This window comes from Nuphar pumila, chromosome 3 (assembly GCF_984573655.1).
Source record: "Nuphar pumila chromosome 3, dmNupPumi1.hap1.1, whole genome shotgun sequence".
Taxonomy (NCBI): Eukaryota; Viridiplantae; Streptophyta; class Magnoliopsida; order Nymphaeales; family Nymphaeaceae; genus Nuphar; species Nuphar pumila.
In genome coordinates, this window is record NC_143251.1 from 7587288 (window position 1) to 7612186 (window position 24899).

The window sequence follows — 24899 nt, forward strand, 5'->3', positions numbered from 1 at the left end:
TTGAAGATTCAGATTCTCCTAGAGGGTATATGTTGTCTCAATCCAAGTTTACAACATAAATTATTGACAAATCTGGATTACTGATGACAAAAGAGTAGATACTCCTAAAGTGATAAATGCAAAGATGAAAATTGATGATAGAGAACCTCTGAAAGATCTTACTCCATATCGGCAGATGATTAGAGCACTGACATACTTGACTATTAGCAGACCAGACATAACATATGCAGTTCACACGACCAGTCAATTTCAGGATTCTCCTACCTCTGTGCACATGAATGTTGTGATGCGTATTATTAGATATTTGAAAATTTCTACTTCTAAAGGATTATTTTTCTCTTCATCTTCTCCTTAGTTTAATAGCTATGGGGAGGAGACCCAAATGACAGACGCACAACTACTGGTTTTATGCTTTTGTAGGAGATTCTCTTGTATCATAAAAATGCAAGCAGCAAAAATTATCTTTATTCTCCATAGAAATTGAATATCGAACCATGGCAACCACTACTACTGAAATTGTATGGTTGAGGCGTTTTCTCAAGGATATAAGAGTTATTGTGACAGAGCCATCAAGACTATGTTGTGATAACAAAAGTGTGATCTACATTGCTAGAAATCACACTTTTCATGAGCGTACTAAACATATTGAGATAGACTATCACTATGTTAGTGAAGAAATTTTGAAGAAGACTATTTCACTATCATATGTAACTTCAGAATATCGGCTTGCAGGCTTTTTCACAAAAGTATTGTCTTCCCCAAGGTTTTATTTCCTGTTGGACAAACTTTTGGTGATCCCACCTTAAGTTTGAGGGAGAGTGTTAAATGTAAACATATATATATATAGTTTTGTACATTTCTGTATATTGGAAGTTTAGGGGTATTTTGGTCTTTTCATATGTACACAAAAATAAGTATTTTTCTATTCTTAGTTTTCTGTTTTTATTTTTATTCTTTTAATTGTAATTATTCCCAACCTCATGGGCTTTTGGGAACATTGATAGAGTCATTAGGACTCTACCCAATGGCTAGAATTCTAGCCGTTGGGTGGGTCCCAACGGCTCTCTAGGGGTCTCTTGTGTATATAAAAAGGGGTCTACCCCCTCTCTCATTTCAATAATATCCATTGTTTTTATGAGTGTTCTCAGCCCTTAGTGGTTCATTCTTGTGTTTTAGTATATTGATCCATAAGAGGTCATATTCTCTAAGTGTTCTCTTGCCCATAAGCGGCACATCAAGGCATATACTTCATTTAATGACAGAAACATCATTTGTTAAATGACCCTTCCAAGCTTTGGTACTTTCTATTAAACCCTAGGTACTTGAGGTACAAATCGCCTTGGTAACCAAAAGGATAAGGTATGCTTAGTAAGGAATCACCAATCCAGCAACCCTCTCAAAATATAACCTTGTCCAACATGCTTTATACCAAAGTAGATAAGAGATTTTTTATATTATTTTGAGAAGCAAAATATATAAGAGGGTTTAACAACCACACAAGGAACCTTAAATTTTTTAGTGGAAGACCTAACATCCATGCAACACAATTCCACGAGTCTATCCACATGATTATTTCTCTCAATTCTCATGTATTAAATCCACTTTTCTACATGACTCTCTCAATTACTCATGTATTAAATCCAATTTAACTTTATCCATCTGAAAATATCTCTCAGCCATGCGTAAGGCCCCAATACACCCATAATACATGGGAAATTTCAGCTAACCATGCATCCTTTTCCCAAGAAAAGATCCACAAATTATGTTCTTGACTTGCTTTAGATAGCAACTGGTGATATTTCGTCATCAGAAGCAATCCAGCCACCAAAATCCATCCCTTGACCAACTCAGCCTCTGCTAAGGTTGCAAAAACGATGGGTGAGATGCCAGAACACAACCAATTTACCAAAAGAACTTCCAAACCACACCCAGCCTGTTGAGAACAACAAATTGGACCTATAGCCAGCACATAGCAGGTCAGGCCCATATTCTTCACTGTGAGCAAGGCAACTCAGCCAGTTATTATGCTACTAAAATAAATCTAGATGTGAACTTCTAGAAAATGGGGGAATAAAACCAAGATCACTCTAAACCAAACTAGACCAGATCATCAACTGAGACATGGCACAAAATGGGCCTGAGCAGCTCAAAACATAAGACAATCAAACCCATCTCCATACCTCATAGAATCAGGCGAGAAAGATCGAACATCTTGGCATGATGCTATTTGGAGCTCATTATCATAACAAAAGCAAGAGAAAATACAATAAAGAATACTCCCCCGAATCCCAGTGGAAGACATCGGACCTGTGAAACATAATCATAATGCATCATGATAAAAAAACATTTATGTCCAAGTTCCTTTGGATGTCATGCTGTTTCATCAATGTAGTCAATGTTAAAGCTAATTCTCATTATAACTGTCCAGCCAACCCAATGAAGAGCACAGCTGTCAAAATCTGTTTGGACAGTATTGCAATATTGAATTTTCTCAGGAGAACTCAAAGATGGGCATCAACAAGATATTCATGAGACAAAAACCTGTAGTACTTTCAATATCTCATAAGTTTTTGGTTGCTGAAAACATTTTGATATTCCAGTTGACAGATTCCATACATCAAATATGTCCATTTACAGTTTTGTTTCCAAGGCAAAAACAAATAGCTTTATCAGAGGGAATTGCAATATATATCCTTGCATTAATATTTTTTTCCTTGTAGTCAGAGACCTGAGATATATTTTCTCTCTTTCAATACATTCTATTGGACACGTTTCACAGATCAATAACAGGTTCTAGGCATGTCTTTTTTATGCTTCATAACTAAACAAACAAAAAATACGGCTTGTTATTGACATGTTTCCTACTTAGTGACATATTGCAGCTACTGTATTACCGTGAACTGTAGCTCTTTGCAATGAATCGGCCATGTGCAGCGCTGATATGGATGATTCGACCATAAGGATCAGATGGATCTTCTGATATGCCAAACCACCAACCCAGCTGCAAGAAATAACACAAGTCATATCAGCAATGTGATGCTTGGCATGCATGTCGAGTTCAGAAAAAAGTATTGCACCAAGTGCATTGGATCTTATTACTATGGAGTTCTAGAACATTTGATAACCAAGGCTCAAGTCAATCTAAGATAAGTGGTAAAAAGAATTTCTTTGTGATAGTAGTATTCTATGACTATATGAAAAAAGAAAAGTCAAGTAATGGGCATGAGATCCAGTTAACCAACAAGTCATGTACACCAAATTTGCAAATAAATACAGTTTCAAGATGGGCATATGATAGAAAGCAATGTTGTAAGTGTCGTGCTATTGGAGAATATTGACACGATACACACTCCTATCGTGATACGAGTGTGTATCATATCTCTATCGTATGTATTCGTACGATATAGGGTGTATCGTACAATACAGTGTAACTGCACTTAAAAAAAGGGCCAAATCGTAATTTTTCAGTTTTTGGCTTTAAAGACCTCTTAAGGTCTGACCATGGTTGCCAGTTGAGGAAGCGGGAGCGGGAAGCGATACGGGAAGCGAGGCACTTTCAAAATTTTAGGAAGTGGGGAAGCGTGGGACCACTTAGGACCAATTCGGGAAGTGTCTCGGAAGCGACCTAGGAAGCGTCTCGGAAGCGACCCAGGAAGCGTCTCGGAAGTGAGGGGGAAGCGAAAAAAATAAAAATAAAAAATAAAAAATACAAAAAAATTGAAAAAAACAGGGGAAGCGAGGGGGAAGCGTGATGGGAAGCGCGCTTCCCATTAAAGGGAAGCGCATACCCCATTAAAGGGAAACGCGTCCCCCATTAAAGGGAAGCGCGCTTCCCAAAAAAGGGGGACGCTTCCCCCCACGCTTCGGAAGCGCAACGTTTCGCGCTTCCCCTTTTAGCTAGGCGCTTCCGGTAACCATGGGTCTGACTACCTCATTTGTGTAGAAGTCATTAGAGAGATATCCACACACCCTAAGACTCGTGAGAGCGATTAGGGAGCCAATTCGTAAGTAAGAGAGAGGGTTTTTGCGGTTTGTTTAAGTGCATTTTCACTATTTTTTCACTCAAAGAAATGGGTTAAGGTAAAAACCTTGTTTTTTGCTTCTTATTGAGTTTTTTTAGGGGAAGATGGCATCAAATGATCCGGCATGGCAATGGGGCACTCAAGTAATAAGTGACAACGATCGAAAATCGAGTGCAACTATTGCCAAATTGTTTTTTCAAGTGGTATCTCTCGGTTGAAGCATCATTTAGCTGAGACACATCTCAATGTTGTAGCCTGCACATCAAGAGAATTGTCGGATGCCGTAAAATGATAATGTCAGCAATTACTCACTGATCTAAGAGAAAAAAAACAAGAAAAAGATATGAGTGAGGTAGAAATGAAGTATGTGCAACCCTAGGAGGACGAAGATGAGTTTTCTACTTCTGATCCTACAACCCCTAACATAGTATCAGAAGTAAGAAGTTCTGCAACGAAGGGAAAAGGTGTAACTGGGGATAATAGTAGTGTTGTCATGGGTACAAAAAGTAAAAGAGTCTTTCGCGAGGAGGTAGATATAGGCTCTATTAGGAGCTTTTTTCCTCAAAGGACTGCTATTGGAGTGCAACCCGACATTCGTACTATTATGACTCCTCAACATTAAGTCGAGCAGGCGAAAGTCGTGGTTGGAGATAGTTCTATGATGCCTACATCCCTTTGAATGCGAAAAATTCTTTTTATTTTCAGGTCATGACAAATGTCATAACCAATATCGGGCCTGAATATAAAATGCCTTCATATTATGCTTTGAGAGAAAAAAATTGTATATACTAATGTAAATGAAGTGAAGGCATATTGTGATGAGATGAGGCAGTCATAGAGAGAAACTAAGTGTAGCATCATGACAGATGGGTGGATAGACAGAAAGACAAGGACCTTGACAAATTTCCTTGTTTATTACCCCAAAAAAAGTATGTTTTGAAATCAATTGACTTGTCTGATACACACAAGATAACAAATGTATTGCTTAGGGTATTTGATCAGGTTGTGGAAGAGATTCAACCTTAAAATATTGTTCAATTTATTATTGATAATAAAGCAAATTATAGAGCAGTAGGTAAAGAATTGACAGAAAATTATGGGTCATTCTTTTGGATCCTGTGTGTTGCCCATTGCATAGACCTCATGCTTCAAGACATCGCAGTATGAATGAGATAAAACACACAATTGAATGTTGCCAAGAAGTTATTAAATTTATTTACAATCATGCATAGATTTTAAACTTAATGAGAAAATACATTAGTAGTGCGGAGTTGATTCGTAGTGCAATTACTATATTTGCTACAAATTTTTTGACAATGTAAAGTCTAGTAAAGAATAGAACTGCACTAAAAAAATGTTTTCATCAGATGAGTGGAATGCATATCCCCATGCACAAAAAAGAAAGTCAAGAAAAATTGGAGATATTATATTCATAAGTGAATTCTGAGATTCATGCTTTAAGTTGTTGAAAATTGTTATACCTTTGGTGAAGGCGCTTCGATTGGTTGACAGTGAAGACAAACCAGCTACGAGTTATCTCTATGAAGTCATGGATAAGGCAAAAGAGGTCATTAGAGATAATTTTAATGGAAAGAAAAAAAAATTTATATCCCTATACGAAACATTATTGATCATAGGTGGATTGGGCAACTTCATCAACCTCTTCATGCTGCAATATATTATTTAAATCATGCATTTAGATGCTCTCCTACAATTAAAATGGAAAGAGAAGTCAACAAGGGACTCTTGGATTGCATTGAAAGGTTGAACCCTGATTATGGCATGCAAAATTTATAAGGAAATAAAAATTTATGATAATGCATTGTATGATATTGGGAGACTTGCAGTTGTGCGAAATCATGCCACGATGTGTTCATGTAATCTATTTTGTCTATTTTAATTTTAATTTTAATTTTATATTGTTATTTAGTTATGATGTTTTGTATGATTGTAATTTATATTTGTTATTGTCTTATTGATTTTTCATTTTCTTGTTTTTTTCAGACATGTGTTCCAAACTTTAGAGCTTTTGTCATTCGCATTCTTAGCCAAATGTGTAGTACAAGTGGATGAGAGAAAAATTAGAGCATCTTTGAGCAAATACATACAAAATGAAGAAATAGATTGGAGCACAAAAGGCTCAATAACCTCGTCTACGTTCGCAACAACTTACGGTTGAGGCAAAGGTATATAAATTTATAAAGTTTATTCATCATTTTCATGTGTTTATTTAAAGTTTTTTTTATATCATACAAAATCTAACTAATTTTAATTTTTTCATGTCATCCTTTTAAGCAACTAGAAAAGTTATAATCAAGAAGGCATAAAGAGCAATTTGATCTCATTAGTTTGAAAAAAATTTATGTATTGGATGCATAGGTTCAAGAAGAAGCAGACATTCTAAATGATGAATGAAGAGCCCACGTACATTGGAAATGATGTAGGTAAACGTAGAAGGAGCTCAGTGTCACAAATTGAAGTGTATGCCTTGATGTACCACGTATGGGCAAGAGAATACTTGAGAATATGACTTCTTCTGGGTCAACACAAAAATGAGCCACTTATGGGCTGAGAACACATAAAAAATATCAATGTTATTGGGGAATAATACCTTCAAGAAGACATACTTGGAGAGAGGGGTCTCACCCCTTTATATACAAAAAGAAGGCTCTAGAGAGCCGTTGGGACCTACCCAATGGCTAAAAATCTAGTTGTTAGGTAGGGTCCCAACCACTCTATCCTAATTTCCAAAAGGTCTATATGGCTGGAAATATTTACACTGTTTGAAAGAAAAAGAATAAAAATAAAGAAAGATAAAAATACATTATTTCTGGATTTACATGTAAAAAGACTAAAATACCCCTAACATATGTAAAGATATGTCTACATTAACACTTTCCCTCAAACTTACAGTGGAATCACCGAAAGTTTGTCCAATAAGAAATGAAACCACAGAGAAGGCAAGGCTTTGGTGAAGAAATTTGCAAGCTAATATTCTGAAGTCATATATGGCAGTGAAATATTTTTTTTTTAAACTCTTCTTGAACATAATGACAGTCCATCTCAATATGTTTAATATGTTCATGAAAAGTGTGATTTCCAGCAATATAGATGGTACTTTTGTTATCGCAACATGGTCTTGATGGCTCTGTCACAATTACTCCCATATCCTTGCGAAGACGCCTTAGCCATACAATTTCAGTTGTAGTTGTTGTCATGGCTCGATATTCAGCTTTTGTAGAGGATAGAGATACTTTATGTTGTTTTTTACACTTCCGTGATACCAGAAAATCTCCTACAAAAATACTAAAACCATTAGTTGAGTGTTTGTCATTTGGGTCTCCCCAATCAGAGTCAGAATGAGCAATTAAATTAAGAGAAGATGAAGATAAAAATAATCCTTTAGAAGTTGAAGTTTTTAAATATCTGATAATACGCATCACAACACTCATGTGCACAGAGGTAGGAAAGTGTTGAAATTGACTGGTTGTGTGAACTGCATGCGCAATGTCTGGTCTGGTAATAGTTAAGTACGTCAATGCACCAATCATCTACCGATATGAAGTAGGATCTTCCAGAGGTTCTCCATCATCAATTTTCATCTTTGCATTTATCACTTCAGGAGTATTAACTATTTTGTTGTCAGTAATTCTAGACCTGTCAATAATTTCAGTTGCAAATTTGGATTAAGACAACAGATACCCTCTAGGGGAATATGCAACCTCAGTCCATAAGAAAAATCTAAGAAAACCAAGGTCACTCATTTCAAAACTTTGCTTAAGAATAAATTTAACTTGATCTACTCTTTGTTTATTTGTTCCAATTATGACTATATCATCAACATAAAGTAATAAAATAACAATACCTGCAGTGAAATTCTTAACAACAAAACAGTGTCAGTATAATAGAAAGTATATCCAAGCTTAAACATAACAGAACTAAAACGAAGATACTGAGCTCGTGTAGCTTGTTTAAGACCATACAAGATCTTTTTAAGGCGCAAAACTTTGCCCTTAGGGACATTGTATCCAGGGAGAGGTTTCGTATATACTTCTTTTAAATTACTATTTAAAAAAACATTTTTAACATCCATTTGATAAATTGGCCACTTCCTAACAGTGGCTATAACTATGAGGATACGAACAGTAGTCATTCGTGCTACGGGAACAAAAGTTTCATCATGGTCAATTCCATATTCTTGAGCATATCCTTTGGCGACTAGTCTAGCTTTATGTCTTTCTAGAGACGCATCACCTTTAGTTTTAACTTTAAATATCCACCTACATCCTATTGATTTCTTATTGATTGGTATGTCAGATAATTCTCAAGTTTGAGATTTCTCTAAGGCTCTAATTTCTTCATTCATAGCATTTTGCCACTCAAGATAGTCCTTTGCTTGGTTTTACGTAAAAGGTTCAAAGTATGAAAAAAAATTGCTAAACAAGCTCTATAATGAGGTTCCAAAGATTCATATGGCACAAATTGATTTGAAATCCTACGTGGTCTTTATGTATTGTGTTTTCTTGTTCTTTTGAATATTCTACTTCTATGTGTGAATATTTTTTCAAAGCACTTAGTTGTTCCTGGGATTTGGATGATCCTGGGATTCATACAGTTGAGATTCATTGCAGGTTATTTTATTAATGTCTTCAGCTTGTGTGACATTGTTTTCAATAGAAATTTCTAAAAAATTGTATTCATTTTCATCTTTGGGTGTGGTAATTTCAAAACCATTTTCTTGTTCTAAAAAGGTGGCATTCCTAGAGATATATAACTTATTATTTTTAATATCATAACACCTAAATCTCTTTTGGCTTTCACTATATCCTTAAAATACATATGAAATGGCTTTAAGGGATAATTTATCATTTTCTTGTTCTAAAAAGGTGACATTCTTAGAGATATATAACTTATTATTTTTAATATCATAATACTTAAATCCCTTTTGGCTTTCTCTGTATCCTAAAAGTACATATGAAATAACTTTAGAAGATAATTTATCATTCTTATGGGTGAGTACAAAGCATTCATACACAAATAGTCAGGTGGGACATTATAAATCTTTTCATATGATGAAAATTTTTGATTTTTTGAGGAATGTAACCTATTTATAAGGTATACAACAGTAAGAGTTGCTTCGGCCCAAAAATATTTGGGAACACTCTTAGATATCAGAAGAGCTCTAGTAGTTTCTATTATGTGTTGATGCTTTCTTTCGGCTAAACCATTTTGTTGTGGTGTATTAGGACATGACCTTTAATGAAGTATTTCATTTTTTCTTAGATATTGTTGAAAGTCATTAGACATGTCTTTTTCTTCTGAATCAGAACGAAAAATAGATACATTGGTTTTTAAAAGATTTGTTACTAACTTATGAAAATTTTTAAAATTCTCAAATACTTCATGTTTGTGTTTGAGAAAAAATATCCAAGTATAGCGGGACTAATCGTCCACAAAAATAACATAATAATTATATCCTCCCTCGGAGGCAATAGAGGCAGGACCTCAAACATCCGAGTGGACTAATTCAAGAGGTTTAGAAGCAGAGAAAGACCTTTCTTGATATGGAATTGATTTCATTTTTGCAAGAATACAATCAATACATGAGATTTGTTCATTACAAAAATTCCTCGTATAAGGAACATTGGATAACTTATACATGATAGGGTGACTTAGTCTTTGATGCTATCCAATTTTTGAAAGTCTTGATAGAAATTTTCAACGGATCCATATAATACAAGTTTCATTCTCTATGCCCTTTCCCAATCTGCTTCTCGAACTGCAGATCATGTATTAAGCATTGGTTAGATGTGAAGGACACTTTACATCCATAATCAATGATTTGAGAAACACAAAGCAATTTTAAATTAAGTTTTGGAGCATATCTTATGTGTGGAATACTAAACTTAGGGCATTTTTCAAAGTTTTCAATTCCATTGATATCAGGAGAGGTTCTATCGATAGTAAAAACATTTATTTTACTAGTACAATTACTATAATTTGAAAGAATAGATTCATCATACATCATGTGAAATGAAGCACCCAAGTCTAAAAGCCAAGGCGTCATTCGTGGAGGGAAAGAGGAAGAGACAACAGTATTAGTCACAAATTGTCCTTTGAGTAGAGATTGCAATGCCTCCACGAGTTGAGAAAAAGACATGTTCAAAATTGATTTACTTAAAGAATCTTGGTCAACTTGTGAAGTACACCAACCGAAGCAACCTTCTTTTCATCTTTGTTCTTGAATTTCGGACAAAATGGTTTAATATGTCTTGGTTTCCCACAATTATGGCAAAAAATACCTCCTCTTTTCCTTCCATCTCCTTTTCCTTCATACACATGATTCTTCTCATAGTTATTGTTCTTATAAAAGTGTGGGTGTTTGTATGTATGAGTGTTGGCACCTGATTTTGAAACTGCAACACATTGTCCTTAGCTTCTCTTGCTTCATTTTGAAACCTTAATCTAGTCTCTTCCATGCAAACTTGAGCTAAAACCTCTTTAAGAGGAACTTCGTCTTGTCTACTATGAATGATATTGATTCTCATTTGTTCAAACTCGAGCCTCAAACCTCTCATAAATTGAAAAAATTGTTTGTTATTGATTTGCTTTTTCCTAAGTTGAGCATCATTGGGAGTTTCCTAAATGGGCTCTAACTTAGTCATTTGATCCCACTTCTTCAAAGAGCCAAAATACTCTCTAACACTCTTGTCACTTTGCTTATAATTGTGAATCTTATCTTGAAGCTCTCATCTAAATGCAATATCACATTGAGTATGCGTTTGTTTAATAAAGAGTCATGCTTCATTGGCTCTTTCAACAACAACAACTACTACTACTACTACGCCTTCATCCCAAAAAATTGGGGTTGGCGATATGAACCAAAAAAGAAAATCATTTCGGGTCTTCCACATGAATCCTTCTCCTCCAATCATTTCTATCCAATGCCATGTCCTCGGTGAGGTCCAAAGCATTCATATCCTTTCTTATCATCTCCATCCAAGTCTTCTTAGGCCTACCCCGACCTCTTTTAACTAATATATTATCCCATTTCTCCATCCTTCTAACTGGAGCATCATTAGGCCTTCGCCGAATATGTCCAAACCATCGTAAATGATTCTCTCTCATCTTATTTTCAATGGATGCAACGCCTACCTTCATACGTATCTTTTTGTTTCGAATCTTATCTTTTATTGTATTTCCACACATCCATCTAAGCATACGCATCTCAGCTACACTCATTTTTTTAATATGATGTCTTTTGGCAGCCCAACATTCCGTACCATATAGTAAAGCGGGCCTAATTGTCGTCCTATAAAACTTTTCCTTCAACCGCAATGGCATTCTACGATCGCACAACACTCCAGATGCACTTTTCCATTTCATCCACCCAACCCTTATCCTATGATTTACATCTCCATCAATTTCTTCATTCTTTTGAATGATACAACAACAACAACTACGCCTTCATCCCAAAATTCTTTGAAACAATCATCCACAGGTATTTCTCGCTCACCAAGCTTCACTACACTCCCATCAGTACTTAGTTGCTTACTAAATCGACATTCCATATATTCTGTCTTACTCTTACTCAACTTAAAACCTCTGGCCTCCAATGTATGTCTCCATAATTCTAACTTAGCATTAACCCCAACTCTAGTCTCATCAATCAAAACAATATCATCAGCAAACAACATACACCATGGCACATTTTCTTGAATTGATCTCGTAAGCTCATCCATCACTATAGCAAATAGGAAAGGGCTTAATGCAGATCCTTGTTGTAACCCAACCGTTATAGGAAAATTGGTTGTCACCCCTCCACAAGTGCGGACATTGGTTACTACTTCGTCATACATATCTTTAATTATACTAATGTACTTGAGAGAAACGCCTTTCTTCATCATTGACCACCAGAGAACATCCCTTGGTACTCTATCGTATGCCTTCTCCAAATCAATAAAAACCATATGCAACTCTTTGTTAATCTCTCTATATCTCTCAATAAGTTGTTTAAGAAGATGTATAGCTTCCATAGTTAATCTTCCAGACATAAAACCAAATTGATTCTCCGATATCATGACAACCTTCCTCAACCTATACTCAATCACCTTCTCCCAAAGTTTCATAGTATGACTCATGAGTTTTATACCACAATAGTTTGTGCAATCTTGTATATCACCCTTATTCTTATATAGAGGCACCAACGTACTCTTCCTCCACTCATTAGGCATCTTATTTGTCCGCCAAATCTTGTTAAAAGGATTTGTCAACCATTCTAAGCCTTCCTCACTCAAGCATTTCCAAGCCTCGATAGGTATACCATCAGGACCAACTGTCTTTCTTGATTTCATTTTCTTCAAAACCTCTGCAATTTCTTTCTTTTGAATCTTGAGCATGAAGTCACAATTCATCTCATGAAAAGGAATGTAGAAGTCTCCAAGATCCTGAGCATGACTTCCATTAAAAAGCTTATCAAAATAATCTTTCAATCTCGCCTTAATCTCCTTATCTTTGACTAAAACCCTTTGCGTTTCATCTTTGATACATCTAACCATACTCAGATCCCTCGATTTCCTATCTCTCCTCTTTGCAAGCCTGTAAATATCCTTCTCGCCCTCTTTGGTATCCAACTTGTCATAAACCTCCTTATAGACCTTATCCCTCATGTTTCGCACTATTTTTTTAGCTTCCTTCTTTGTTAACATATATTTCTCCAAATTCTCATTACCACGACTCTTACTTAGATTCTTATAACACTCTCTTTTAACCTTAATAGCTAATTTGACATCCTCGTTCCACCATGATGTATCATTACCTAGCGGTGCACCGCCTTTATACTCACCCAATACCTCCTTAGCCACTTTTCTCATGCAACCCGCTATCTTATTCCACATTGATTCTGAATCCTCCTCGGTACACCAATCAGCTTCCTTAACTACCTGCTCTACAAACATTTCTTGTTTAGCTCCTTTCAATGCCCACCACTTAATTCTAGGATCTATCCTGTGTCTATCCCTTTTGCAGCATTTTCTAATTCTAAGATCTAAAATTAAGATTGTATGTTGTGTAGCTACACTTTCTCCCGGTATAACCTTACAATCGATGCAAAACCCCCTATCTCTCTTTCTAAGTAGGAAAAATATATCTGACTCGTATTAACCCCACTTTTAAATGTTACTAGGTGAGACTCCATCTTCCTAAACCAAGTGTTTGCTAAGATCATATCATAGGACAAAATTTAAAATCCTTTCTCCACTTTCGTTTCTTTCTCCTATACCATAGCCTCCATGGATACTCTCAAATCCATCCCGACTAATGCCTAAATGTCCATTTAGGTCACCGCCAATGAAAAGTTTTTCTCCATACGATATCCCTTGTACTAATCCATCTAAATCTTCCCAGAATTGACACTTAATGGAATCATCTAAACCTACTTGAGGTGCATAAACATTAATAATATTAATAATATCCGTACCTAATACTAATTTAATAAGTAAAATCCTATCACCCTTCCTACGGACCTCAACTACATTATCTATAAGCTCACGACTAATAACAATCCCTACCTAGTCCTATTTATTCCTGTATACCAAATCGTATATCCCCAAGGTTCTATCACTTTTGCTTTCTCACCTACCCATTTGGTCTCTTGTAGACATAAAATATCAATCTTTCTTCTACACATAACATCTACTAACTCTACCAGCTTACCCGTTAAAGACCCTATGTTCCAAGTGGCTAACCTAAGTTTATGTTGTTGAACTATCTTCTTTACCCCCACCCGTCCAACAAAATGAGGGAACCCTTGCCTATTTGACACCACACCTAGGCGCCGGTGTGACGCGTCGCTTCTGGGCGACAACCTAGCAACCCTTGCCCATTTATCACTGCCTCCGAGCCTATCTAGTACAGTGCGTCGCTCAGTAGTGAACGCCCCAACGAAATTCTCATATTGGTTCATATGCATAAGTTGTGACTAAGTTTTTATGCTTGGCTGTCACTAGCCTACTACAACCCTCCTCCTTTATCCGGGCTTGGGACCGGCATTATACACTAAACAGTTATACATAGCCTAAAAATAATCTCACATGTATTTTCATTCATGCTTCCCATGAATAGCAAAAGTATCTTAGCATGGGCAATTTCCCATTCTTTCAAGGCTTTCTTATACCTTATAAGAGCTTTTTCCTTTTCTTCTCCTTTGAGGACTTCCTCCTTAATAGTTTCATCCTTTTCTTTGATGGATTTTGTGAGAGTGAATTGTGGTTTTATTGTGGAACCATCAACATACTCCCACAATCCTTTACCAATAAGGATTCTTTTGATTGTGGTAGCCCATAAATTATAGTTTTTTTCATCAAATTTGATTGGGACTACTGTCACCACTTCTTTGTTGATCATGGAACCAAAAAATACAAAGCAAGAGAGAAGAGAGGAGGAAGAATAAATACTTGAATAAACTTTCGACTCACGTTGAAGCACTAATGTCTCTACGCATTCATAGGAAGACCAATCTTGAAAAAGGTTGGTAGGCACATATCTTGAGGCTAGGCCCGATCTTCACGCCACTTCAAAATATGCTTGAAAAAGAGTTGAATACCACCAAGGAGTCGATACGCTTTGATACCATGTCAAAAACTGAAGTGTATGCCTTGATGTACCACTTATGGGCAAGAGAATACTTGAGAATATGACCTCTTATGGGTCAACACATGAGAACACAAGAATGAGCCACTTAAGGGCTGACAACACATAAAAAATATCAATGTTATTGGGGAATAATCCCTTCAAGAAGACATACTTGGAGAGAGGGGTCTAACCCATTTATATAAAAAAGGAGGCTCTAGACGCAACGGCTAGAAATCTAGCTGTTGGGTAGGGTCCCAACGACTCTATCCTAATTCCCAAAAAGCCTATATGGCTGGGAATATTTACATTATTTGAAAGAAAAAAAATAAAATAAAGAAAGATAAAAATACATTATTTTCAGATTTACATGTAAAAAGATTAAAATACCCCTAACTAACATATGTACAGAAAAAGTGAAAAACATATATAAACATATATGTTTACGTTAACGCTCAGGACATAGATGATAAAGAGCCCACGTACATTGGAGATGATGTGAATGTCGAAGGAAGAGAAGAAGAATATAATGATTATTGATGGTATATTTTTAAAAAACTTGGTTATTGTCTCGTGTTATTTTCAAAAAATTGGTTATGATGTCTTACGCAACTCATAGAGACATAAATGCTTCATACGTGATTTTATGGTTGTATTTTGTATAATTCATCATTGTTTCAGGTGTTGTGATTTTTTAGAATTTTTTCTAATTTTTCCTGAAATTTAATAAAAAAATTAATTTTTAAAAAAAATATTAAAAATTTACGATTTTTACGATACAATGTGTATCTTATTTTGGACCCGACCAATATGGGTAACAATACGATACTTACACCCATGATAGAAAGAGTAACTATGATCTTTTTTCTTATTGGAGCTAGATTAATTCTATCTCAAACTCCCAAAAGTTCATCAAAAAGTTCTACCACAGCAAGTGTGTGCCTTGTAGAAATGTGATGATGCATAAATATCACATTTTATTAATACATTTTCACTGCATAAATGCATCATCTATAGGTTTAAAGCATACACTTAGGTGCATAATATGATTATAGAGCTTGGGTTCGAATTTCATTGAAATCGGACTTAAAACGAAGGAATTATGGCATTTACAGTGTAACGGGTCAAATATCGGATCCGATTTGAGAGATTTGGATCCAGACGCCCATTTGGACTTTGGATATGGACCAAATTACATGGATTTAACACAACTCCAGCCCACTTAAGTTTTGTAAAAACATTTTCTAAAAAAACCCTGCAGAAAGAGGCGCCCAGTAAATATTTTTATTTTAAACCTGTTTTTGTAAAATAGCCAAAAGAAGCCAAATCGCCTAAAAGGAGAGGGGCGCCCATTCCAGCCCGTTTTTTGGCGGTGTTTGGACACCCCTTGCAGTGAATCTACTCCAGCAGCTCCTTCCTCTCCATCTTTCCCCACGTTTTGGCCATTGAAGACCGATCTATGCTTGATTTTCAAGCATATTTTCGATCTCTCTTTTGTTCCTTTCCATTTCTTTCTTTATCCTTGCTGTAGTTTCACCATTTTCTGTATTTTTGCAGGTGTAGCAGAGGTGGAGACCATTAACCTTGTGCGGGAGTGCGAAACACACCACCAAGGTGAGCCGGCCCTACCTCCATCCGGCTTTCTACACCCTCCGATCGAGAATCGGCTCACATTCCATCGTCGGTGGATCTCCAACGTGTAGCAGCTGCAAAGGTGTCGTTTTTTGGTGAAGTACAGCATTCTCGAACTGTGTAGGACGTCCATCTCCAGCCACGGTCCGCTCTTCTTCATCCTCCCGGTCGTCGGATCTTCCAAAAGGTAGGTCTTCTTCTTCATTCTCTTCTAGCTAAAACCGAATTGGGTGTTGGTTTTCTTTTTATTTTATTTTCTGAGTGTTTCTTGTTTTCTTTTCATTTTCAACCTTAGGATAGAGTTCGTGCATAGGCCAGCACGCTAGATTAGGTTTTCTTTCATTGCTTACATATTTAATTGGTGTTTTTCCATCGTTTTTTCTCTAAAAATATGTAAATCGGCTAGAGGCTTTTCTAGCCGATTTGGGGTTTTTGTTTCCAACGTGTTCTTGGGTCTGTTCTATTGTAAATCCAATTATAAAAGTCATTTTGATTCATCTTATTTGTGGATTCGATTGTGTCTTGTGTTGGTTTCCATTTTGAAAAAGAAAAAAAAAATCGGCTAGATTTATTCTAGCCGATCTTTGCATTTTAGTTAAATTCGTGTTTTTAGGTTAGCAAGTCGTGTGTTTTGCTGTTTGTTTTGCATGTTAACAGCAGCATAAAAGCATGTTAAGACATTTTATTATTTTAGGATTGGTCTAGAGAATCGTTTTTAGTATTTTGTATTTTTGGTGTTTTGGATCTATTGAAAAACAAAAAATTACAAAAGTCGATTTTTCATGTCTTTATGTTCTTAATAAATTCCAGCATAGTGTTGTTCATGTTTGCAATTGTGGAGTTAGGAGTTCTTTTCATTATATTTTAATTTAATTTCATCAATATAGTGGTTCCTTAGTAAGTCGTTTTTCTTTTTAGTTAAGTTTTTATTCTTTTTAAATTTTTTTTTTTTTAGTCTTCTTCTTCCCCAAGGAGGGGCGGCAGCCATTAGAGCTCCCCTTGAGCTCTTGGTCGATTTTTTTAGTAATTCTTAATTACAATTAGGTAGGTGTAATTAGGTTGTCTAGGTTCAATGTATTAGAGTTTAGTGTCTTAGCCGTTTTTAGGGGTCATTTAAGTTAAGTTTTGGGGATTAGGTTAGTATTTAATCCTAGGAAATCGTTTTTCTATTTACATTCCTTTATTCCCTAGGTAAAATTAATTATATTAGTTTAGAAAGTAGCACTTTTAGAAGTTGGCGATTTTTGAGAAGGGAGGCAATTAAGGCATTGAAATTTGGAAAGTTTTGGAAAAAGTAAGTTTTAAAAATCGTGTGGGGTATTTAAAGTAGGAATTAAGTCTAGATTGCTTTTTAATAGAGAGTTACGAATTGAGCTTTGAAAAGAGATTTTGAAAATCAATTGGATTTCCAAAGTGGGTGTGTATGGTTTCAAGAAAGACTTAATTGCATTTCATTTCTTGTTGGGAAGCCAAAATCGTGTATCTATCTAGGGTGGACGGGTTGACTTCTCCAAAAAGGAATTAATTTCAATTAAAGGCTTTCCCTCACCTTGGTTTTGGAAATTGCATTGATACACGTTTCCCAAATGGATTTAAAAGCTCATTAAGGTTGTAACTCCCCATTAGAAGGACGATTTTTGGATTTCTCCATTTCCAAAATTATCTTTGAATTTTTATTGGGTGCCTATCCTTCTAACCGACCTTAGTTGACTAAGTTAACCCTAGGTCGAGTCAACCCTAGTCTAAACCCACTTGAGTCTAGTCAAGTCAACCCTTAGTTTGAGTCAACCGACCCTACCTATTGAACCTAATCTAACCTAGTCAATTAGATTGACTTGGTTAGGTGAGTTGTGAACATAGTCCCAACCGAATCTACCTAACCTAGTTGAAACCTAACTTAACTGAGTTAACCTAGTTGACTTAGTTAGGTGCGCCTTGTGTCCAAGTCAACTTGAACCCTAGCCCAAGTCAAACCCTAATTCAAACCTAGGTCGAGTCCAAGAACTAGACCTAACCCTAGTCAAGCTTTAGTCCAACCCTATCTAAGTCAAACCTAGTTGATTCAAACTTAGTCCGAGCCCACCTAAACCCAACCAATCTTAGTTGACTAAGTCAACCCAAAACCGAGTCTAGCTTAAGTCCAAGACTAAGACCAAACCCTAGCCAAGCCTAGTCGAGTCAAACCTAACCTAAGTTTAGGTCAACATACTCTATCTCACCCTACTTAACCCAAGCCGAACCTAGTGAACCAACCCGAACCTTAGTTGACTAAGTTAAGCCTAGTCAAGTCCAAGTCCAACCTAAGGTGAGTCAAGACCAAGCCTAACCTAAGTCAAAGTCAAGACCAAACCGAGGTTGAGTCAACCTTAGCCAAGTCAACCCAACCTTACCTAATCTAAACCGAGTCCACCTAAGTCAACCGAACCTATTTGACTAAGTCAACTCAAAACCGAACCCAATCTTAAGTCAACCGAATCCAACTAGTTAAACCAAGCCTAGCCGAGTCCACATTAGTCTGAGTCGAGTCAAACATAGCTCGAGCCTACCTAATCCAAACCGAGTTCACCCAAACCAACCCGAACCTACCCAAGCCAAAACCAAGCTTAGTTGATTCAACCGAGTGAATCCTAACCCTAGCCTTTGTTCTTTAGTGCATTGGTTTCATTTAGTCTTATTTATTTTGATTTTTATACTAATTTAGTTTAGTTATTTAATTTATTTTTCATCCAAAGTGTGTGTGCGTATATCGTATTTGTTTCGTATGTGGGAAATGTGTTTTGTGATTGTTTGATTGGTAGTTAGATATTATTTAATTTAGTAGTAGGATTGCATTTTATTGTCTATCATAGTTGCATTTGCATCGTTATTTAACGTAGTTTTAGTCATAACTTGCTTAGCGTATTTTGTTTGTCGTGCATTTAGCGTATTTGTAATATTCATCTGCATATGCACTGTGATACAGTGTCATTTAGACTGCATTAGGTTTAATTTACGTTTTCTAGTGTTTAAATAGATTCATAAAGTGAATAGTGCACTCAAATAAAAACTCGATTTTTGCCCTGTCGCACCAGCATTTTTTTCTGTGCAAAAATTCTGTGTTTTCCAAAAAAAATTATTCTATTCACTTTATTGACGTGTTATTTGACTGCAGACCAAATTTCAGCTCTTTCGGAGTTGATTTGGTCTGATTTTTAAGCGTTTTGCGAAAACCGCTTTTTCTGGATTTCAAATTACAGGACTTTCGATATCCTGATTTTTCCCAGATTTGAAACGCTTATATCTGGAGTTCCAGATACTGTTTTTCCATTCTGTAAAAACTGACAGTTTGTTTAATCTGTCAGTTGCAGAACAGAACAAATTTCGGAAAAATCGGACCTCGTTTGCCCTGTCAAACAGTGGTTTTCCGATAACCTGTCAGAATTCTATTTTACACTAGTTAGGGGCAGTTTCGTAATTTTCTTAATTTCGGCATTTTAGACTTGTTTTCAGTAGTTTCTGCATTTTAGGAGTTGCATAATCATCATACAGCATTAGTAGAATTAATTTAATTAATTTTAGACTTAGTTTAGTATTTTATTTAATTATTGTTTGATAAGTAGCATTTGTTTTATTATTTTCATAAAATTAGAATTAGTTTTAGTTATTGTTTGCATTGTTAGAATAGAATACTAACTTTGTATTTTTCTGCATTTTTAGGTTGAAAGCATATTTAGTTTTCAGGGTTATTGTCCAAGTGCGAAGATTCTTTAATTGGTGAAAAGACGGAAATACCCTTGGTGTGGAGCAGAAGACTGAGTGCTGTTTCATTTTCATTTTAGTGATTAATTGTAGTTTTATTAACTTTATAATTGTAGATTGATATTTGTAATTAATAAATCAAATTTTCTAGACATATCGTGATTAAGTTTTGTTCCCTGAGGATGCGACCCGTACTTACCACTTTGTGGAAAGTCGGTTTTTATATTTTTGGTTAACGATTTTCCAAAGTTTTATTGAAAATAATTGTTTTAAAAAGATCATTTCAAAATATCAACCAAAATGCCCCATGCCTATCTATCTGTCAAAATTGCACTTTAAATCAGGGTGACAGGCTTCAATAGACCTGCCAGAGAACCATGAACTAGTTCATGCAAACTGGATGGCAGGATGTTAGTGACCCAACTCACTGAAATCAGCAAATCCACTTTTCTATTGCTAAGTCTCTAGAGAAGAAGGGAAAAATGGAGTTTTAAGAGTGAGTAGTTACTACATAACTTCTAAGATCCAATCCGCTCACTCTCACAATATATGCACATACACATGCGAAATGAAGCCACTCTAGCTTACCAGGATCACTAGGCACCTATAAAACACAACCTACAGCACACGACCCTGGTGACCATACATCATGCATAACTAATACAAAGAAAAAAATGTCATTAATTACTTTTTAAAAAGATCAAAGACTATAGAAAAAGGCCTAGAGAGAGAAGATTATGAACCTTGATGGAGAAGATATAGTTGGGAAATAAGAGACGAAAGAAGAAATGAAAACCAGAAAAAGGAAAAAGATAAGTTACATAAAAAAATATATTAAAAATGAGGACAAAATTGGTAAATGCTTAAAGAATGAACTTTTTACATTAACTGAAATTCATGGAAAATATCCACTTTCCCTAATCCATATTGGGAAAACCACGAGAACAGGGTAGCCCAAGTTCAAAATCGAGATAAAAACAGAAAAAAAATGGTGATGGTGATTATCACAATGGTGAATTGATGATTCGAAGAAGATGATGATGTGAACATTCATTATAAAAGATACATATAAACTTATAAATGGATTTCAAGAACTGAGCATTGCCATTCAAAAACCGTTTTAAAAAGCATGATTAACACACTATTGTCCAAATACTAAATCAAGTAATAGAAAGACAGACATGGAAAATTGGATTTTGTAACTGATTTACCATTAAAGAGAGTTTTCAAAAATGTTTTTCAAAGGAAACTACATTGTTTACCCTAATAGATAAATGAAGTAACAGAGAAAATCTGCCTAGTAGGTTGTACTCTCTGCAAACCAGTTCCATGTACAGAATTGAAACCCATGAAGGCAAAATAATGAAAATCTTTGCCAGTATTAAAACAACTGCATTGAATGATTAAAGAGAGGACAAATTTAGCAATTTCAAGGATTTTCAAAATTACAATTTGCACATAACTATGATGTAAAGAAAATAAGGAAAAAATCCACAAAATAAATTGAAAAAAGAAACTGCAGGTACCCATGAAAAGGTTCAAGGATCTGAGAAAAGCCATAGATTTTAAACAATGTTGCACGATGGAAATACAAGTCACAAACTGACTAATAGCCGCTAAAAGGCACAAGCATGTTAGCATAAATGAAAATACCCTGTGTAAGTTCATCAAACACCACCTATATGTAATAGGCGTTAAAAGATAGAACACAAGGACGCAGATTTTTTTATTTAATCAATAAAAAGCTATTTTTTATATTTTAATATCTAAAAAATCACTTTTATTAAAATATCATCAAAATCCTTAAAATATTAAAAATATCCAATTAATGCATATGTGTCAGTGTCTGTATAGCATGTCTGGTCTGGTCTGGTCTGGTCGCCAGGGACATTCAGCCAAAATCATATTTCCCTGACACTGTTCCTGGGTAAACTTCATGTACATGCAGGCATGTGCAAAAATGTATGCTGGCATGTATGCACACTCTCTATGCATCTCAACAATCATCAGTTTTTCTTTTTTTGCAAGGCCTGTGTTATTGAACTCACCAATCCAGCACCAGCTTTGTCTCGAATAAAACATGCTTCCTTGTAGCACTCTTCCCTTACCGCTTTCTGCAATGATAGTATGATGAATCCTGTGAGAAATATTTTACTTACTCAGGACAACAAAAAGCTGATAAGCTCCTTACATTGAGCTGACAAATCGCTTTGCCAACAGTATCATTGGTTGCTGCCGCAGCAATTGCCACCTTGAGCTTAGCTGCCTCATCATAATCCTCTCTCTGAACAGCGTCTCTCAGGTGTGCCTGTTAGAGCTTGATATTAATTTATCAAATACAACAAATGTCAAGGAACTAAGTAGGGGTTCCTGTCAATGATTGATAAGCCTAGAGACATATATGTTGACTTGGCACTATGACCATCAGAAGCTGCAATTCATGGAAATGAAAACTCGTGACTAACTGCAGAAATGACAGTTCCAAAAAACTTCATGGTTTCATATGGTAAAAAATTAAAATTTGCATTTACACTATAACCTCATCAAGTCCATTAATATTTCGAGAGCAATCACACGTTACTGCAGGAGAGTATGACAAATGGTGCTTAGTAGTTAGCTGTACATTTGGTTCCCCACAATGGAATTGAGTTCTTTCATAGTTCTGCACCAATTAGCTCACATCATTCATCATTTGGAGACTGAAAGGGTTAATGAAGGTTTTTGGTGAGAAATACACTTTAGAGGGAATCCAAGATGTAAACTATATGACAATCCCATATTCATGTCTCAAACATAAAACCCAAGCAACCATCTTATTCTTTGGTCCAAAGGGCATGAGAATCCCACTGTGAATAACATTCATCGAATTAACATTTTCACAATTCATTTGAGAGCTCTTTCAGTATTGAAGAGACTAGAGGAAATCGCAACAGTATTTTATGGCACAGTTGATCTGACATGTCAGTTTTGAAAGAGAACATTGCCAGAAGTTAACCAACCAGAGGGAATTCCTGATGGAAAATCGCTAGATGTGATCCTGAAATTTAAATGAACGCTCTATTACCCATGGTCTTAAACCTTGCAAATATACCATCAAAAAATTATCACGGATATTATTTCTCCACACCATATGTACATGGCATAAGCTAATTATGCATACTATCACGGATATCACTTCTTCACACCATATTATGCATGGCATAAACTAATTAACTAGCAGCATTTGACCAAGTAAACCAGCGGAAGAATTGCATCTAATCCAATTATTCATAGACCATTAAGCAAAAAAAAAAGCCATAACCAGTCCCTCCTTTGAGCATTCGTAATGTGACATGCACCACATAAATCCAATTGCAATTCATCCACCCTAACGTCTATAAACCAGTCATGATAGATCCATCCCAGCCATACATAGATGAATCGGTCCTTGATGAAAAAACTGTGGGTACCACATCCATTGGATACTAAGTATAGTAACAGTCCATGTTTCCTCTATTTAGAAAAAGTTTTTAAGAAAACAAAAGGGAAAGCATTAGAGGAGACTATATGCATAAAATAGGCAAGTCAATGACTGTTGAATAAATGCAGAGCGTCGAACTCACATAAGTAGCCCTTGGTTCCAAACCATCTACTTACTTTGCTCGCTACCAGTTAACAATTGGCATCAAACTAAGAATAGTTTTATGTTTGCATATTAGTCAAGAAATTTTTCTTCCTCACGGTAAGTTTAGCTTTGGTTTACATAAAGGATTCCCCTAGAGAATAGTGCAACGCAGTCTTTATCATGAACTTCGAAATTCAGAAGTTCACTATAATCAAATTAGTGGAATTCCCCTGAAACCTTATCGAATTTGTGGAGATATCCAATTACCTTCAGAACAGAAACCATCCTATCTCGCTCTTCCACCTCCGCGAAATGCTGCTTCCACCTCTCCCAATCCCACTGTACATCCTGCTCCGCCGCCGACACAGAAGGAGGCGGCGCCTCCGCCTTCTCGGACCTACCTTTATACGAGTTAAAGTAGTCCTGGAACCGCTTCCCCGCGCTCCTCGCCGCCTGCACGAAGGGATCGCTGACCTTGCCAGCAATATACCGGAGCTGCTTCTGCGCGAAATCCCATCTGAATTCCTCTCCAGAAGACGAAGACGAGGAATCCGGCGGCAGATCGTTCGCCCGGCCGCTGCCGCCGCACCGACACGGCGGGAAACCGGAAGCCCTAGAAGCAACGAAGAGGCGTTTCGGGTGAGGAAGATTGGAGGAGATTCTAGGGTTCGGGGAGGGGGAGAGGGTTCGGAAGAGGATCTGGTTAGGGTTAGTGGCGAGGTGGTCGATGGGAGGGTAGGGAAGGTGAGGCCCAGAGATGGAAGCCATCATCTGATAATAAGAAGTTCTGGCGGAGAGCGTCGCCTTTTATATCTGCTGCAGCGAGAGGTGTGAGGGAGACGAGCGTGTGGAACTCGGCCGCACGTGCGAATCGGGAGAGGAGGAAGGAGGCTGGCATCAAGAGGAGTTGAGAATTGAGATAACGCTTCCGCAACTGGTTTTATCCATAGAATATTGTCGCAAATCTCATTCACGATAAAATATCGTGATATTTAATAACAAATAAAGGCTAAGAAAACAACGGTATAAAGGGTAAATATTTGGTTACTAACGAAGGTAAGAAACTAATGAGTATAAATGAAATAACTCTTTTCTTTAAAAAAAAATCAAATTTTTGCAGATGAGATGTTACGATGTGTAGGAATCTTTTTTTGAATCATGTGATTACGACAAATAATTAGGTTTTTAAAGGGTCTAAAAATAAACGGTCCACAATGTATCAAAAATTCACATCATAAATGTGCATGATCCAAGGCTTGATTCTTAGCAAACGA

At 36.2% G+C, this 24899-nt stretch overlaps 1 protein-coding gene across 5 annotated transcripts in view; it reads right to left on the minus strand.

The window, feature by feature from the left end:
• The window catches only part of LOC149841814 (protein EXECUTER 1, chloroplastic-like), a 39683-nt gene extending 15143 nt beyond the window's left edge, over nucleotides 1-24540 (minus strand). For all 5 annotated transcript variants that reach the window (XM_089998708.1, XM_089998707.1, XM_089998706.1 and 2 more), the window contains exons 1-4: nucleotides 23893-24540; nucleotides 22213-22329; nucleotides 22070-22135; nucleotides 2895-3001 (exon numbers count right to left, since the gene is read on the minus strand). In XM_089998708.1, the coding sequence (XP_089854834.1) occupies nucleotides 2895-3001; nucleotides 22070-22135; nucleotides 22213-22329; nucleotides 23893-24396 (794 nt within the window). In that variant the 5' untranslated portion in view covers nucleotides 24397-24540. The remainder of the gene's footprint in view (nucleotides 1-2894; nucleotides 3002-22069; nucleotides 22136-22212; nucleotides 22330-23892) is intronic.
• Between the last annotated feature and the right edge of the window lie 359 nt (nucleotides 24541-24899).